The sequence below is a fragment of the Hyaloscypha bicolor genome, assembly GCF_002865645.1.
Source record: "Hyaloscypha bicolor E unplaced genomic scaffold K444scaffold_117, whole genome shotgun sequence".
NCBI classification, from domain to species: Eukaryota; Fungi; Ascomycota; class Leotiomycetes; order Helotiales; family Hyaloscyphaceae; genus Hyaloscypha; species Hyaloscypha bicolor.
In genome coordinates this window covers 976,278-994,290 of record NW_020194619.1, presented here as the reverse complement: position 1 = coordinate 994,290, position 18,013 = coordinate 976,278, and the positions used below count along the sequence as shown (strand labels likewise).

The following is an 18,013-nucleotide window of genomic DNA, read 5'->3' as shown; positions in this document are numbered from 1 at the left end:
CCCTAGCAAACGCCGGAGACCTATGTTCTATATCATGCAGAACGGCACGGCACGGCGGCCTCGGATGTCCTCTATCAATAACTCCAGCCCAAAATCAAATAACTACAGCTGGAACTCGTTGTTCAGAAGTCTGACTTCCTCGCCCGGCTTAAAAGCGAAAGCTGGCATCCCAATATACGGGCAACCATCACACCGAAATGCATCTCCCAAGCTGCAATTTCCACAAGATCCAACCTTGCCTTGAACAGTGAAGTCTACCTCAGCAAGGTCATCGACGCCAAGTTTAAGGGTCTTGAGCTGGGCATCAGCATTTGACCGCTTGGCTGCGTCTTCGGCTGCAATCTTCTCGGCGAGTCCACAGGTGCAGTCCTTGCATGCTCGACGACGCTTACCAACTCTTGGGGCACACTCCGGAGCTGATTTGACCATTAGCTCAAAAGAAAGGAAAGCCCTACAAGATCGAACACTTACGAATGTTCACGGGTCTCTTGAGATCTTCCTCTGTAAGCAATGTATCCTCATCAATAAGATCGTCGTCATCGTCTTCTCCGGTAATCATGGGATCTCCAAAATCGTCACTGAAATCAACAAATCCAATACCTACGGGCTTGCTCGGGGCCATATCAACGCCCTTCCGCTTGCCATTCAGTTGAACTGCCGCCGTCGCCACCGGAGGCCCTGCACTGGAAACCACGCCGTTCTTCTCCTTCCTCCGTAGACGTAAAGGCACCGCATCACTCGCACCATAATCTGGCTTGGCCATTCCACTACCGTCAACGATCAAACCAGCTAGGATTCCTTCTTGACGCTCTGGCGCCGTTACACCTTGTCCAAAGGTTCCATCCTGTGCCTGTAACTTGCCGCCTGCCTTCAGAGCTTGTGCAATTCTGCCGAGGACATCGCGGCCAAGCAATTGAGAGGACTCGGTCCGCGTTCCGTCAGCGTCAGTGAGGATGAGGATTAGGTCGTAGGTGGAATCGGGGAGGGTGACAAGGCCAGCCGAGAGGCGGTCGAGCATTTGCAAGTCGGTGACAGATCTGTTGTGTGAGGCTAGGACATTGCGCAGGTTCTCTTCGTGGCTGGAGATGGACGGCGGCGCGAGGAGGAGAGTTCTGGGGTGAGAGGGAGAGGGGGGGGCCTCTGTTGATGCATGCATCGGGGTGAAATCGGAGTCATTGTCAATGATGACGGAGGGTGCCATTTTCACAGACAAACTGTGTGTTTGTTTGGGGTTGTTCTTGAGTTCTTGATGGGGACTGGGTGCAGAGTTGGGTGAGCTCGACTGCGTGGTGGGGGCTCAGTCGCCTGCGCATGCAAAGCAAAGCAAAGCAAAGGGGATTGATGAAGATCACCAAATTTGTTTGACGCGGAGATGCCAGTGGTCAGTGGTTGGGGGTCGAGGGTCGGCGGTCGGGGTCAGTGTCAGTCTGGTGAGTGGTCCCTGATGTCCCGTCGGCGAGAATTCTTCAGCTCAGCTAATCTGCTCAGCTCAGCAGGCGGGGCAAGGGCGGGGCAAGGGCGGGGCGAGGGCGACTGCCGGACTGGAGCGATGACGCCCGCCCCACTTATTTGCGGAGTGGAGGGGCAACGGGCTCAGGAGTCAGGTGACCAGGTCGCAAGCAGTGCAGCAAGGCAGAGAGTTCTAATTGGGAGAGAGGATGATGATCAATCGAGGGTGTGCGAGGAGTGATAAGTACAAGTACAGCTAGCGCACCTCGCTAAGGAAGGCAGCGAGGCACATTTCCCACGGAGGCGGGACAGGCAGCCCAGAGCAGTTGCTTCCCCAGATTTCGAGGGAAGGGAAGGGAGGAAGGGAGGGGGAGCGGAGGGAAGAGAGGCGGAGGGAGGGGGAGGGAGGTAGGGCACGCAAGCAGAAACGGAACGACGTATAGCTTGCTGAGCATATAGTAGCACTGTACTTGCAACAACAGAACACCACTGCAATTGATCAGGCGCTCTGGCGTCACCTCAGGGGCTGCTGCTGCTCCAGCTGCTCGCGTGGCGGGGTGATCGCGTGACATTTGTGGCCCCATTAGGGCGGGGCGGCGTTCCATCTGCATCCATCCCATCGCCAATCCTTACATTCGCTCTCCCTTACTGTACAGACCTCGTCTGCTTCCACCTCCACACCTCCCACCTCCAACCCCATCCAATCCAACATCATCTCCCTCAATCATAAAACACCAACAAACACCGAACAACTTTCATCCATCTCCCTTCTCACGCTCTCAAGCTCTCAATTCCCACATCAATCCGCAATCAGTGAGTCGCTCCAAACCTGCTTCTCATCTTTACCCCTCCTCCTCCTCCTCCTCCTCCTCGTCAGCTTCCGTCCCTTGCTTCCGTCTTCCACCTTTCCAATGAGTGTACAATACCACTTCAATGGCCGTTTCCGTCATCACAGCTGCTGTTTGAACGTCTGCTAATGTAATGACAGTGGGCAAGACCAACAAGTTCAATGACCGCGGTATGGGAACCCCTAGGCTACCTTCTGTCGACTCTCACCTCGCGTCCTTCACTCACATCCTCCCAAATGCCCCCAGCACGCCCCATCCATCCCCAAACGTCTTCCCTTGATACTTAAACCAGCCTTGGCGGCCTACAAATTGCTGACTGAAGACTTGTAGACCACGCTGGCTTGGCTGATGGTACTGCCGCTGCTACTGAAGTGAGCTCTCCTAACCCCTCCTCCCACATTTCGTCCTCATTCGTGTCTAAAAGCAAGTCTAACTGAGGTCACCACAGCATCTCCCTCGTTACTTTGCAAAGGCAGGTCACGTCGATGCCGATCCCAAGAAGACCAAGAAGAATGGTGCCGGAAAGGGAGGCTGGTGTGTAACCCTATCCCCTATCTTACAATGTGGAAACACGGCTGATGCCTCACAAAGGGGTGTCGATGGCGAGGAAGTCCAGGACGAGGGCTTCAATCTTGCCAATGCACGCCGCCGCTCCAATAGCAGCAGCTACACGGCCGGCTTGAAGGATTTCAAGACCAAGTTCGAGCAGGTTGAGCAAGAGCCCGTCTTCGAGGAGGAACTCCACGGCCCAGGAGAAGACTTCGAAGAGCTCCCCGAGACTCGACGTGTTAATACCGAGAGCTCCGATGGCAGCATCGATGAGGATGACAAGGCCAAGAGCGTTTAGGTTGGGGATAACCGATCCAGAAGTAGTCGCTGCTATATCACTGTGGGATATCAGGCAGACGTATGGTGTTGTCTGCTGGCGGATAGCAGAATAACTTCTGAATCAGGCATCGTTCGCCGATGACAATTTGCTGGCATATGACCAGGTGTACTTTAGCTTTTCAAAGGCATAGAAGGATTGCCCAGTATTTTACAGTTTCCCAATGACTTGTGCTGAAGATTAATGGATATCGAATAACCCCTTACGCCTTACGATTGTTTTCGGCATGGTTCGTCGTGAAGACTGTCGGTCTATTTATCCACGCGTACTGGACGTTGGCAGATGTCAAGGTGCCGGCAGCTCTAGCTCTCGCTCTCGCTCAATTGAAAGTCACCTGCCCGAGGTCCTGATCCACCCCACATCCCACCCTGCAACCATTCACGCAAACAGGCCAAATAGAGAAAGGGGACTTTCGAAGAGGGCTTCACAAACATGCCTTACTCTCTCAAGGGTCGAAATGTCCTGGTAACGGGGGGTTCGCGGTAAGATTTTGGCAACTTAACCAGGCACAAGCGCCCCTGCCATCGATCTATGGTGCTGGTTCCTGACCAGTAGCTTCGTCGCCCCCTTTTCGTACTGCGCCAACACAAGTACCGTAGCTGACTTACATCATAGTGGACTTGGTGTGTGACCTCATCTGCTATTTCCTATCCCATATATCTCGCGAGCTCTCCATGCCGAAGTTGACGTTTCTCGATTTGCACTGCTCGTGACACAAGCCGTCCACCGCATATTCTCCCGTGGGTATTGCTAACTGTGTGACCCTGGCAGGTGAACTCATCTGCTTCAAGTTCGCTGACGAAGGATGCAATGTGGCCATCAACTATAAATCCAGTGCCGACAAAGCCGCAGCAGTTGCCAAGAAGGTTGAGCAGGATTACGGGGTGAGGGCTTTCACCATTCAAGGCGTAAGTAAAGCGAGTCCCGCGGCTTTCCCCTCGTAATTGGTAGCTTGATCTGGCTAACTTCAATAACAGGACATGTGAGTTCAGCACACAATGTTCCACTTCTCTTCGTGTAATATGCCGCAAGCTTATGAGACTGTAAACCAGAGCAGGAAATGCTGACCTTAGGTTTGATTAGGGGACTCCAGAAAGACTGTGCCCACGTTGTAGAGGAATCTATTTTCAAGCTAGGAGGGCTTGATGTCATCATCTCGAACGCTGTTGGAAGCCCCATCTCGAAGATCCGTTCCGAAGCTGACACCCAGAAGGGCTACACCAGGTTTTCGAACTTCGGGGATCTAAATGACTCAACTGTGGAGGACTGGGACCTTTGCTACGCAGTCAACGTCAAGTCTCATGTCTTTCTGATGCGTGAGGCACTCGCCACTTTCAATGCTAATCCAGACGGTGGCGTATTCATCATCACTTCCAGCATAGCAGGCAGGATACCAGTCAGTCTACGACCAATATTTGAAAGAAAAATTTTTTTTTTGATGGGAGTCGAGAGCCTGGAGTTTGTGGCAAGGGCCATTGTGACTCCTTTATTCTTGTGCATCAAGAATAAAGAAGGCTTTGAAGCTCCTGGCTTATTCGAAACTTCCTCGGCTCTTACTGTGCTAATAATCTGGCTAGGGTGGTAGCAGCATGCCGTACTCAGTCACCAAGGCAGCTCAATTGCACCTCATGCGCTGTCTAGCAGGCACTCAGGGCCCCAAAATCAGGGTCAACGCTGTCTTACCAGGATTCTTGAGTACTGAATGGGTCAGTATACTTGTAATTACCTTCTCAAAGCGTGAAGTAATACTCATTCCACCAGGGAGAGAGGTACGGGCCAGACAGGATCAAGGACATGCGAGAGAAAGCCTATCTCAGGCAAGACGTCAGTTACTTGGAGATCCATCCAGTGCAGTATCTGATTCTGTATCCAGACCGACCTCGATGATGCAGCCCAGGCTTTCATCGATATTACCAAGAATACGTCAATGACTGGGCAGAGGATTCAAGTTGGTAGGTTCTCTCGATACACTGTCAACCGTGCGTCCACTGACTCCATATGAAGACTCGGGTCTTGGTCAAAATGATTAGCTGGGTGCCACTCATCGTTGAAAGTTAATGAATGGCACTGTGCACGACAATTTCTTGCGTGGAGCCATTTAGCTAAATCAGATGATTGGACTTCTTTTTGCAGTTTTTTTTGAGTGTTTTGAAGAACTTCTACAAATCCATCAGCATCTGAATATCACGTCCCCATAGAAGAAATAGGCGGCGGCACAACGGAAAGACCAAGTCAATGCTCTCGGTCCTCGCACCACGCTGAAAGCCTTCACCCAATTGCTTGACTTGACCAAGTGAAAGACTACTTATTTGAGCAGAGACTCGCTTCTACCCTTCATGAACTATCTGCGAATTACACTACCAGAGCTGAAAACAAGCACAGTAATACGGTCAAGACTATTGAAGCATGACACTTCAGTTCCGGACAATGCCAGAAGCCTGGCCTCCATCTTCCTCGAGTTCTCGGGCCCTAGTCAACGGTACTGTTAGTAATTGTTTGATACAGATTGTTTCGTGAGAACTGGGACACTGTCTGAAAAGAAAATCATGGGACAGCCAGAAACAGAATCGGGATCGATCGCCTACAATTCAGTATCCAAGTGTTGAGTCTCAGCCCGCAACTTTTCGGCTTCAATCCTCAAATTCTCAGCCTCTTCTTCTAGTTTCGTGGCCAAATCTAGGTCTTTCAATCTCTGCCTCTCACCAACACCTCGAACCGTAGCAGCCGTGCGCAGCTCCATGGCTCGACTATCTTTTGACTTTGCGGCCTGCTCCATCTGAAGCGCTTGTGCATGTATCTTTTCTGCACTGTAAGATATTGGCGCTGGGTGCGTCATGCCGTTGGGGACGCAGATCCGACCAGGGGCATACGGCAGCGCCTGAGTAAAAGGCCAGCCGCCATGCATCGCCTTCATGCCTGGCCGACCAGGTCGGCCAAAGCCAAAGCCAAAGCCAAAGGAAGGACTTTGAACTGAGGGCACAGAAGCTGCCCTGGCCAAGGGAATGCCAGGTGTAGCTGGGGCTAGTATGGGAGGTGCTGGAGGCAGCACCGTGTTGGCGGGAGTCTGTAGAGGTGGCTGATTCGCCATAAAGGAGCGCGGAACAGCCATCCAGGGAGGCCCTCTCCCTCCACCGTCACAATGTCTCTCGGCCATCTTACCTCCTCGACGCACTTCTCTCCGAGCAGCCTGGCGTTCTTTCTTTTCGAGTCGCCTAGAGGCTCGCCGTTCGCGTCGCGTCGCTTTCCTTTGCCTCTTTCGAGTCTTTCGATTCTCCTTCATTGATTTCAACAAATCCTTTACCTCACTCCGCATCCTTTTGAGATCTTGGTCAGGGAGTTGCGGCGATGACGGCTGCCTTTTGGCAGCCTTAATGTCCCTTCGAACATTCTGAACGAATTCTCTAGTTATTGGCTGTTCTGGGTGATTTAGCCATTCCATTAACGACTGTTTTATGATTGGCAATTGTTGATCTGAAAGGTCATCGTGCTCTAGAAGAGAACCAACTGACGAATCCGAATCTGAAGAGCTACTGCTAGGGGAACTGGATGCCGACGAAGACCGGTCTCTTCGATGTTGCCCGTGCGAAAATGACTGGCCTCCGTGGTGGCCATGTCGGCGACCATGATGTCCCCATCCCCTTGCGTGATCATCATCAGATTCTCTCCTCCCGAATGGCTTGCCACAAGGGCTTGCTCCATTTCGATCTTTGACGAAACCTCGCAAGCCTCCAAGCCTAAACCCATGTTGATCACTTACGAGGATGTTACCCAAGCGAAGTCCTTCGTTGTTCGCCTACGGCATGTTAGTGGGCCATGCTCGTGAGACTAGATGCAAAGGTAGAGGCCAGAAATGAAAAAAGTCCTGAAAAGTTGCACATGCGCCAAAATTGTCCCGGGACTTCCCAGGACAAGATTTAACATAGCGACTCCTTTAATTTCTGCCAGGTCAAACTAAAGAATCCAACCAGTGAGGGCGTGAAAGAGCATCTTACTACAAGGCTTTTGCCAATTCGAAAACCTTCATTATTTGCCTGTTGGAAATGAGTATGGCCAGTGATGCAAGGAGTTGAGCTTTGACTGACGACGATGGGTCCCATCCGAAAGCCTTGGGGCCCGGCATCGATAAAAGGAAAGCCGCCGAGGCCGAGAAAGCCTTGGCGATTGTTCCTTGAGGATTCTTGCCGCATCTCTTCCCCCGGAGGAATGTATGAGTATGAGCTTCGTCCTGTCTCCTCTCGGGCGGCTCTCTCAGCGACTTGATCAACGGTACTGATCAGTATTTTTCGGGGCCTGAAAAACCCTCTGTTCCATTCTAAAATCGTAGGCTCCACCATTTCTGACCTTTCCGTGGTGTTGGATATCTGTTGCCGTAAGTGTAGTAGCTGAGCGTTAATTTCGCTGCCGTCGGACCTTGGTCGCTCGCTTTGGTTGAGGCCAAGCTGATGCATGCCTTCGACAAGCTCCGCCCGAAGCTTCCGATCTACAACATCGTTATTTGCCTCAGCTGCATGATCCGGAAGCAAATAGTTGACAAATGTAGCCCACTGAACATTGGCGCAGTCAGCAATTTCCATTTCAGAGAGCTTCAGAGTATAACTGAGCGAAATGGATTGATTAAAATATTATTGGATGAGCTAAGAGTATCATAAAACGACGAGGAAAGATTTGAGAACCCAGTTTATCCTTACATCCTGAGCAGTGCAATCCTTTGCGAGGAAAGCTGGGGAGTACTTAAGGTCCTTTGGTGCTGTTGTTGCCGTGATTGCTATCCTGTGAATCTCTAGGGTGCCAGATACTGGGGTGCGTGGAGGAGGCCTTGATTCGAAGTAAGCGGCGGCAGAAGAAGAGGCGAGGTCAAAGTCATCTCCAAGCGTCTGGCTTCGATGGACGCTCGCTGTAGGGGAGTAGGAAGGGGTATAAATAGTTTCGTCAACCGACGAACTTGGAGATCCCAATGGATTGCGTGCCTGGGGTATCGCACCACTCAGGGTCCCTGTGTCACTTTCCGAGTAGGGGGGTGGTGGAAATTGTGGGATATAATCATGTTCCATTTTGGAGCGTTGGAAGCTAGCCTGAACGACCAGGAGGAAGGTCAAACTACGGGAGGAGGATCTCTCAGAGGATGGCCCTGGAGGTTGGTCGGGCGATTGATATATTTACTGATGCTTGAATGAGAATGGATGGGGTGGTGCTGGAGCAATATCGGAAGCCAAGAGGGAAAGATGTACGAGCCACGGCGTAGTGTCAACGTTAAGCCCGCCTCGAGTCGCAGATACAAATGCGAGGGACGCGGAGGGGGGGACGCGGATGGAGATGGAGATGGAGAAGAACTACAAATGAAGTAGTAGATAAGGAGAGCTTGGAATATAATATAATATTCGGCCAGGAGGAGTGAGGTGGTTCAGCCCAGCCCAGCCTGCAAGGGTGCTTCGCAAGGCCACCAATGAGAGATGTTCGTCCTCTGCGAGATGACGACGCTTCGCAAGGCAGCGACCAGAGCATCGACGACGACCGGGAACTTAAGATATGGTGCGAAGTACATTAACACTGCCCAATCGCTTCGAGAAACAGAAAGACAAGCATAAGGTAACAAAGCACATGCCAACGTTAGGCATTATGGTACAGTGTAGAGACCTGCGCGGATAGTGTGACACTCGAATCTAGAATAGACAAGGTTACAGGTGCTCCTTATATAGATGAGAAGTTGAATTGGAAGCTTCGAGCACTCTTACAGCAATAACTAAGAACTGCTGGTGCCTGTACTGCACAATTAGCAGGCTTTAGAGCAGGCTTAAGCACAATCGGCCTTCTCTCAATCTATATGGTGCACAAGCCCGGAATGGTGGATGTCCAGGTCAACGCCGGGTGAGCAGAACCACCCCACGTAGTGGCGCTCAGAGATCGATTCGGACCTGTCTCGACCTGTCTCGACCTGCCATCTCGCGTCAAAACGGACTTTCCGCGTATGAGAAGCACCCAGCCAAAAAGCATTGAACTGTGAATTAGTCCCGACGCTGCTTGATGATGCTGGAGGGGGCTCGGATTTGCGTTGAAACCTGCATCCTTGAACTTCCTTCAAAATTGCAGTTCTGGCTTGTGAAAGTTGATATCTTCTGGTTTGTAATGGTCCGCAACGATCCTGTACAGGTACGATGGTGCATGTGCACCGCTGGAAACATCTTGTAAGCATGATGAAGAGGGAAAAGGGCCTAGGTATCTTACAGATTGGTGATGTACAAGTCAACCAGATCAGGAGGTACGTAGTCGTAAACCGGGTTATCAACCTCCAGGTGATCAACCAAAGCACCTTCTCCATAGCCTATGATGTTCCCAGGGTCTCCGTATTCTATCAATGATTCAAATTCAAAGGGATACTCTGGGCTCAGTTTGTAGACCCCGCTAACAACGATCACAGGTGTTCTATGCACCTTCGCTGCCTTGGCAATGATTCGGGCGCCAGCAGCTGCTATCAATCCACCGTTTGCAATTACAGCATGAGTTGCCAAAATGACTTTGTTGACCCTCGACATAATCGCAAAAATAGTTGCATCGGTCATGAGGATAACGGTGATGCCGGCAGCGGAGAGTGGTTTCAAGAACGTTTCCGTACTCATCTCGTCGCCCTCGACATCTGGGCTAACCTTCCCAGTCACTGCTGCATGGGTTGCTTCGTGGTCGTTTGGATACGACTCGGCAACAATGACAGTGAATCTCCTTTTCTCGGCGGCCTTCAGTAAGAACTTCTGGACACTTAGTGACGAGGAGTGGATCAGTATGACTTCGTTTGAATGGATGTGCTCCTGGGCATATGCTGCAATCTGGTCATCAACCTGATCAAGCTCGTCGATAATCTCCTCAATCCCGCTTATGACCTCAGCTTTGAGATCTCTTGTAGTAATTACTATTCTCTGCGCTAGAGAACTCGCGCTGATTGTGGATTTTCCGTGGGGAGAACTAGTATGCGGAGGGGTTGAAGAAGGTGTTGGGGTAGCAGAAAGCAGGTTGAACATAGACTGCTGGACTGGGACACCATTTAAGACGGCATAAGACGTATGGGAGGTCAATAATGGTGGCCGGGATGTGGGTTGTGATCTCCCTCCAAACACATCATCTCCGCTTGCCTCGCTCAAAGTCGAAGCGTCCGTCGAGACAAAGCGAAGGGGGCTGGAGGATGTCGCTCCTCCCTCCGTTCGGAAGGATCCAGACTCGCTGCGCTCACGCCTAGGCGAGCCTAGTTGGCTTGTAGACGTAGAATCGCTAGCATCTTCGGTTCGGTCTTCCTTGGCTTCATCCCTGATCATACCTAGAACTCGGCGTACAATGTTTCCCACCACCATCTCCCTGGGTTGCGCCTCTACGAGCCTTTGGCCGACCTCCTGTATCCGCTCAAGGAGGTTCCCAATATCCGTCCACCTAAACTTTGCCACTACTTGGAGCAAGAGATGGGCAGTTGCTATTGCACATGGCCGAGAGTTTCGGATCTGCCTTCGTTTGAGAAGCCTGCCAAGCGTCAGTCACTGGGAGACAGGCAATTTGTGGCTGCACAGACGAAATCAGGTTTTCAATCGATGATTCCAAAGGGGCAGTCTTGAGGGACTTGAGAAAAATGCCCAAGTTTGGCGCATAGCCAGCTTGAAGTGATGGCATCGTGGCCACGCTTTGGGGGGCTCTCCCGCGTCAATTGGGGATCCCTTGTTCAGTGTGCCTGTGTAACTTTTTTTAAGTAAACACCGCGCAGAGTAGATGCTTTGGCAGGGGGGTTGTGGAGCGCATGCTTACTATGGTCCGACCTTTGTCAATCGCGTCTGCTGATGTGGATTGGGGTGTGGGATTGTGCTATGGAGGTCGCGGTGTGATGTTGTGCTGGTTCTACTTACTGTGAGAAGATGACTCCTCCAAAGTTGTCGTGGATTTTTGGCGACAGGGAAGCAACGCACGAGGCTGAAAACCGGCGCCGCCGCTTACTCGAGGCGGGCAAGTGATCCTTGCAACTTCGGCTCAACACCATAACAATCCGATTCAATCCAATCCAATCCAATCCAGCACCGTAATAACCAAACAGTTCTATGTTCTTGCGCGAGCCCATCCGACTCCTGCAGTCGCAGCTTCTTCTGCCATCCGCCCATATCCTTTTCCTAAACCCGCCCTCTCTGCTCCCCCCTCGCGTGGCTTCCTTGTAAGGCCGCAGAACCTCACCTCACGTCGCCCCAGGTCGCAACGAAGACAACTCTACGATATTGTCCCAGACAAGTTTCTCGTGCGTTCAGCCTTCGAGCAGATACTGTGCGCACGGTGTCCAAAGTCCTGGAGCCGCGGGCCCCTTTTCTGGCTCTCTCACCTCATAATAACATCAATAGAAGTTACTGAGAGGCCTTCCTTCATGGCTGGGATAGAACGATGAACTCTTTGAATATCCTCTCGGCACGAGTGTCACCGCCACAGACTCCAGCACCTTCGCGAAGTAATTCTTATGGCAATATCCTCGCGTCCGCTACCGTGACGGAGTCGAGAAGGAACTCGCGAGGAGCCATATTCAGCGAGAATGCGGATGATGCGGGAGACACTCCAGAACCAGACGATGTGGATGATAGTATAGTCCAAAAAGAAACGCCCCTCCTGCACAGGGAGAGCAATCAGCAGTTGGGTTCAGACAAAACCTGGTGGCTCATCATCCCGAAGAGGATATCTTTCGTCCTCATAGGTTCGATCCGCTGGATTTTTTCGACATTGGCTGCCCCTGGCGTGTACTTGATAGCATGTCTGTATGATGAGAGGGGAACATTTGGCCCGTTTTCGCAGCTGCGAAAGTTTGGGGCCTCGTTTTCTGGTACTGGAAGACGAGCTTCCGCTGCCGATGATGTTCTCATCTCTAGTGCAGACAGTGCAGGCTTGTTGGGAGATCCAAATAACGGTAGGAGTGCATTTGGGAGGCGAGGATCGTCGAAATCAATGAGAGGGCTCTCGTCGAACTCGTCCTCGTCCGGAATGTCGTCCGAGTCTGAATCCGACCGAGATCGCTCTATGAACGATGGCGAGAAGCTAGATTCATCATCATCAAGTCGCCATACCCGCTCAAAGTCATTGCAGGGTTCCGACGAGATTGCCCCGGCCAGACGATCTATTCGAATCAAACTTCATAATGAAGATAGTCTGCGGCAACGAAAGCATAGGAAAGCTCAGTCAACAAACACCCAAAGCAATGGTTCTGGTGCTATTGCTATTGCTACTGGCGAGATATCTCCGGCTACACTGAAATCGCCAACTTCTCCGGCTGCGTCTATGCTTATGACCAAATATCCTCGTGCACCAGCGCCCCCGAGACCACTCATACCTCGCCGTCAGCCTTCTTACACCCTTCCAGACGCACCCAGCGCCAGACTTACGCAGAAGACTCTCATTCTTGATCTTGATGAGACTTTAATCCACAGCATGGCAAAGGGTGGCCGGATGAGTACCGGGCATATGGTGGAAGTGAAACTCAGCACGCTCGTGGGAGCTGGCGGTGGTCCAACACTCGGCCCTCAGCACCCCATTCTTTACTATGTTCACAAGCGGCCTCATTGCGATGACTTCCTCCGACGAGTGAGTATTTTTACCCCTAATGTGAACGATCCTGATGAATTACAGATCTGTAAATGGTACAACCTTGTTATTTTCACTGCTTCCGTCCAAGAATACGCAGATCCCGTAATCGATTGGTTGGAACAGGAACGCAAGTTCTTCTCAGGTCGATATTACCGCCAACATTGTACATTCCGACACGGTGCCTTCATAAAAGATTTGAGCTCTGTTGAACCAGACCTCAGTAAAGTTATGATATTGGACAACAGCCCCCTGAGTTACATGTTTCACCAAGGCAAGTATAACATCCATGGTCAGCCATCACGTACTAATTGCTGCAAGACAATGCAATACCGATAGAAGGTTGGATTAATGATCCCACAGATAACGATCTTCTGCACTTGGTGCCGCTGTTGGAAGGCCTGCAGTATGTGACAGATGTTCGGGCCTTTCTCGCGCTTCGGGGTGGCGAGGATGGGAAGCATATAGCTTAAGACACACCTGTTGCATAATCTCCCCCTTCGACCACTGTGATTTGAATCTTTGAGGTGGAAACGTCGAGGCTACTGCCCATCTGCGTCGATACTCTGCAGCGATTCCTTTCCAAGCAGGCAACGAAGCAAGCCATGTCCTCTCTTTTACTCTTTGACAGCTCTCGACCCTTCAAGCTTCATGCGATCCGACTTGGTTGTAAGTCAAAATCCAACGCCGAGCCGAATCAGTGCTCCTGAGCCACGTTCTCCCCTTGAACCGTAAATCTGAGACTCTCTGCTTCCGCAAGGCCGTACGCTACTGGACCGGACCATCGTAGGGTTTCTCGTTTTTATTTAACTTGCATGTCGTATTTTTGTCCCTATCTTGCCATTCGGCTGACCATTGAAACCCCAAACAAGGGTTCACATCAACCCAAGTTGCAAGTTGCAACCAACTGTACCGCCAACAGAGGCGTTCTGTTGAAACAAAAAACAACTAAACTCAACAATTTAGACAAGTTTAGCTGCGTTTATCGGACCCATTTGCTGGGAGGCCGATGGGCCTGCACTGTGGAAGGACGCATTGACAATGTGAGTTGAGCTCGCCGTGCAACTACCACAACGAGCTGTTCTGATAACGGATAACCAATAACCAGATGGGACGCTGATTGGAATATGATTCGTGGTCTGGGTATCCCCAGAAGCATGTCTTTTAGTTAGCAGAGTTGCTTGATCAATTGATCAAAAGGCTAGTTCACCACAATCCCTTGCTAGTACTTGTTATTCGGGAAGCATATTAGGATCTGACCAGATGTCTGAGCGTGTGTTTCATGCATGAGCGCCCCAGTGGATCGTTGTCGGTTGCATTCGGGAGAGAGTTCCCAAAACTACCATCATCGTTAAGGAACCCTCAACTCTTCATTTTCGCGACATGGACCTTGCTGTTTCTTGGTCTCCGATGGTCCCGTCTTTTGCAGTGTTTCTTTTCGTTGGGTTCGCTCTATGATGCCGCTGAAGGACGCCCTCCAGTGACGGAGTCCATTGCCAACAATAGCAACCCCGAGGAGATTACCGTAGAGCGCGAGCCAGCAAGCTCAGGCACTACAGCAGCGGCGCACATGTTCTTCTCTTGCTTGTATTCCAGCAAGGCCACGGTGGAGGCACAGACATTCTAAATCTGTTGCGGGTACTGAGGCCATTGTACAGGGCCTCAGAAATCGATCTTCTACAAGTCTCTGGAAAAACTTTGCGAAATACTTGGCATATATATTTTCATGACGGTTGTAACTAATGGGTCTGACTAAGGTTAACCATACTGAGGCCATTAGCGGGCTAGCGGACAAAACCGAGAAGCGAAAAGTGATTTTCTGATTTTTTGATTTTCGCACCCGTACCCCCCTACCACACCTCACTAAAAAAAAAGTATAGTATATATGCCTTATTCTCGACTACTTCTAATTCCCCCTTAGCTTATATAGTCCGTAAGGCAAATTCCATAAATTACGAGATATATCTTCCTTATTATTTATATTATTTATATTATTTATATTATTTATATTATTTATATTATTTATATTATTTATATTATTTATATTATTTATATTATTTATATTATTATTTATATTATTTATATTATTTATATTATTTATATTATTTATATTATTTATATTATTTATATTATTTATATTATTTATATTATTTATATTACTCGAATTATTTATATTTTCTTTATTTTCTTTTTTAATATTTTTATTCTTTTTCTTTATTATAATTTCTTTTTCCTTTTTTCTTTATCTTTTAATTCTATATTTATTTTCTATATTTTATAAATAATTAAGGCTTTAATATAAAAGATTTTGTAAATATAAAATAAGATTTTCTAAATTTAATAGAATTAATATTAAATTAATAAAAAGTATAAATCTTATTATTATTATTATATTTATAATTTATATAAGTATTATAATATTTAAAAGGGCCTTTTAATCTTTTCTTATTATTATAAGTAATATAAACTTAAAAGAATTTAATTTTATAAGTATATATTAAGCTTACTTTTAGATTTGCTTTATTTTTCTTTAATTTTTTTAGCTTCTTATTCTAATATAGCTTTATTTCTTTAATTTTAGCCTTATTATTAATTTGCTTTATTATTTTAGTATTATTATAAAAAATAAATAAAAATATAAATATAAAAAAATAAAAATTATATATAAAATAAAAGTTAAAAAATAAATAAGTTTATTAATTAAATATATTAATAAAGAAAAATATTATAAACTAAGTTTAAATTATTATAAAATATATTATAAAATATATATTTATTTATATTTTTTTTATTACTTTTATTTTTATTAAAGCTATTATTTAAAGCTATATTTAATATATTTTAATAAAATAAAGCTTTAATAATAGTATTATATATTAAAATTAAAGCTAATATAGCTATATTTTTATTATTTATTTTTAAAATATAAAAATATTTATTTAATATAATTATTTAAATTCAAATAAATTTATAATAAATAATACTTAAAAATAAAAATATTAATATTTAATAGCCTTAAATTAAATATATTTAAATATTAAATAATTTAAAATTCTTTAAATTTTTATATATAGCTTATTATATAAACTTTTATATTTTTTAAATATATAATTATTAAATTAAAAAAATTTAAGAATTTTTTCGATATTATTATTATTAGTTTACTAGTAATATATAATACTATTATATAAGTTATAAAATACTATTTATATAAGGTTAGTAAAGTTATTATTTAGAAGTAGGAATTATAATATTATAGTATTAATATGCGATTCCTAAATCTGCTAAGCCTAAAGGAGTCTAGTCTACTAGTCGAGTTACTAATAAGACACAAGGTTATATAATTATATCCCGTATCCCATATCTTATTACCTATATCTCATTACTCATATCCCGTATCCCGTATCCCGTAACTATATATATAACTCCCAAAGAAATAGTTATACTAATACTAGAAACTCTCTAAAAACACGAAAAATAATATCTCTCTCTAATTATATACAAATTCCCTAATCCGGCCTAGTACCAGATTTCCCAAATACTTTATATATCCATATTACTTCTGAGGTTTTAGTTATATACTAAAGGCCATAGCCTTTTATATATAATTTCTTCTTTTATAATATTCTCTTATCCTATATATCTATTTTCTGCCCTATTTATACTTGACTTATTTCTTTATATCTAATTATATAATATTTATATTAATTAGGCGCTTGAGGGCATTTATTAGCTTTAATTTTATTATAAAATCGGCAGGATTTAATTCTCTCTTAATTTATTTAACTTCCGTAATTTCTCGTTATTTATATACCTGGCGGAAGTATATTATATTAATTATTAGATATTTTTCTCGAGTAATACTTAATTTAATAAGGTATTTATATAATAACTTTGAATCTATATAAATAACTAGTAGTAGTTCTATTTCTAGTACTTTATTAATTATAGATTTAACTAAAGTACTTATATTAAAACCGTAAGCTATATTATAGAGTTCTAAAGCTAGAATACTTCTAGTAACTCTTTTATATTTAATAAAGAACTAGTAAATAATATTAGTATATCTAGTTCTATTTACTAGAACTAGAATATATCTGATTTAGGAAAAGAGATCTCTATTATTTATAAATAAAGTATTTATAAAAACGATTAAATATAAGAACTCTTTTACTAGCTTTATAAATCTTAGTTCTTTAGTAATATTCTTAATTTACTATTAAATATATTTATTAAATGCCTTTATATTAGTTTCCGAGAATTTAATAGCTTAAGTAGTAATTAATAAGTTATATAAAGCTTCTGGTTAATAAACTAATATAATATATACTTCTCTAGTATATTAGGTAATATATTAGTTCTTAATAAAGAGATTTTAATAAATAGTATTCCTATTACTTATAGTAGTAATATTCTTTATAGAAATAGTTCGGAGGTTTTTATACTAGTATTCTTATATAAGAGTAATTCTAGTAGTATTTATATAAATAATACTTCTATTAAACTTGAGATTATAATTAAAAGTAAGAGATTTATATTTCTTAGCCAAGAACTTAGCCTTATAGAGCTTTAGTTACTTTGCCTTTATAAAATTATTAGTTCTAATAAATAAGATATTATTAGTTTAAAGGCTAATAATTCTAAAGAATTACTTGCTATAGAATAGGCAAGGGTTATAAGTTAACTATTCTATAGAGAGCTTATTAATATAATAAGAATAATAAGTCTTAAACTAGTAATTCCTAGCTTCTGGTATATTATATAGTAGTTTTATAATCTTTAGAATAGAATTATTCTTTAGATTTAGCTTTCTAGTAAGCTTATAAAATAAATTAATATAGAAATTATAATTAAATAAAATTATTAATTAGATATAAGCTTATAAGATATTATATAAATATAATTCTATAGTATTTATTATTATAGTAATAATACTAAGGATAATTCTCTAGCTAATATATTAGATAGTAAGTAATTATATTAATACTATATATTTCTTACTATTATTATAAGCTTAAATAACTAGTCTTAACTTCTTAAGCTCTTTTTCTATATCTTTATTCTTAATTTTATTAATAAACCGGGAATTAAAAATATATACTTTTTTTAGTACCTGAGATCTAAAAGTAACCTTAAATATATTCTTTTCTAGAAAACTAGTAACTTTAACTTAATAGGAATTCTCGTATAGTTTATTATTCTATAGAAATACTATAATATCCGGAGTTTTATAAGGATATCCTTTATT

At 44.7% G+C, this 18,013-nt stretch overlaps 6 protein-coding genes across 6 annotated transcripts; 3 read left to right on the top strand and 3 right to left on the bottom strand.

The window, feature by feature from the left end:
• Positions 1-102: 102 nt before the first annotated feature.
• K444DRAFT_644706 (DUF689-domain-containing protein) lies at positions 103-1,201 on the bottom strand (the record flags this gene model as incomplete). Its single annotated transcript, XM_024884997.1, has 2 exons — positions 103-416; positions 472-1,201. 2 exons carry the CDS (start codon positions 1,199-1,201, stop codon positions 103-105), a joined length of 1,044 nt encoding a protein of 347 aa, XP_024733906.1.
• A 1,229-nt stretch (positions 1,202-2,430) lies between these two features.
• K444DRAFT_665457 (uncharacterized protein) lies at positions 2,431-3,383 on the top strand (the record flags this gene model as incomplete). Its single annotated transcript, XM_024887071.1, has 4 exons — positions 2,431-2,467; positions 2,628-2,668; positions 2,746-2,831; positions 2,889-3,383. 4 exons carry the CDS (start codon positions 2,431-2,433, stop codon positions 3,142-3,144), a joined length of 420 nt encoding a protein of 139 aa, XP_024733905.1. The 3' UTR covers positions 3,145-3,383.
• A 232-nt stretch (positions 3,384-3,615) lies between these two features.
• Positions 3,616-5,213, top strand: K444DRAFT_644704 (short-chain dehydrogenase/reductase-like protein sdr; the record flags this gene model as incomplete). Its single annotated transcript, XM_024884996.1, has 8 exons — positions 3,616-3,658; positions 3,955-4,091; positions 4,277-4,348; positions 4,397-4,579; positions 4,761-4,889; positions 4,945-5,007; positions 5,057-5,135; positions 5,188-5,213. The coding sequence occupies 8 exons, from the start codon at positions 3,616-3,618 to the stop codon at positions 5,211-5,213; spliced, it is 732 nt and encodes a 243-aa protein (XP_024733904.1).
• A 372-nt stretch (positions 5,214-5,585) lies between these two features.
• On the bottom strand, positions 5,586-8,234 carry K444DRAFT_665455 (uncharacterized protein; the record flags this gene model as incomplete). Its single annotated transcript, XM_024887070.1, has 3 exons — positions 5,586-6,976; positions 7,176-7,727; positions 7,872-8,234. The coding sequence occupies 3 exons, from the start codon at positions 8,232-8,234 to the stop codon at positions 5,765-5,767; spliced, it is 2,127 nt and encodes a 708-aa protein (XP_024733903.1). The 3' UTR covers positions 5,586-5,764.
• A 1,024-nt stretch (positions 8,235-9,258) lies between these two features.
• K444DRAFT_654129 (translation initiation factor-like protein eIF-2B subunit beta) lies at positions 9,259-11,029 on the bottom strand (the record flags this gene model as incomplete). The annotated part of the gene is made up of 3 exons (XM_024885922.1): positions 10,733-11,029; positions 9,406-10,683; positions 9,259-9,352 (listed from the first exon to the last, which is right to left on the bottom strand). Exons 1-3 carry the CDS (start codon positions 10,828-10,830, stop codon positions 9,259-9,261), a joined length of 1,470 nt encoding a protein of 489 aa, XP_024733902.1. The 5' UTR covers positions 10,831-11,029.
• A 551-nt stretch (positions 11,030-11,580) lies between these two features.
• Positions 11,581-13,238, top strand: K444DRAFT_535061 (uncharacterized protein; the record flags this gene model as incomplete). The annotated part of the gene is made up of 3 exons (XM_024875258.1): positions 11,581-12,765; positions 12,811-13,057; positions 13,087-13,238. 3 exons carry the CDS (start codon positions 11,581-11,583, stop codon positions 13,236-13,238), a joined length of 1,584 nt encoding a protein of 527 aa, XP_024733901.1.
• Between the last annotated feature and the right edge of the window lie 4,775 nt (positions 13,239-18,013).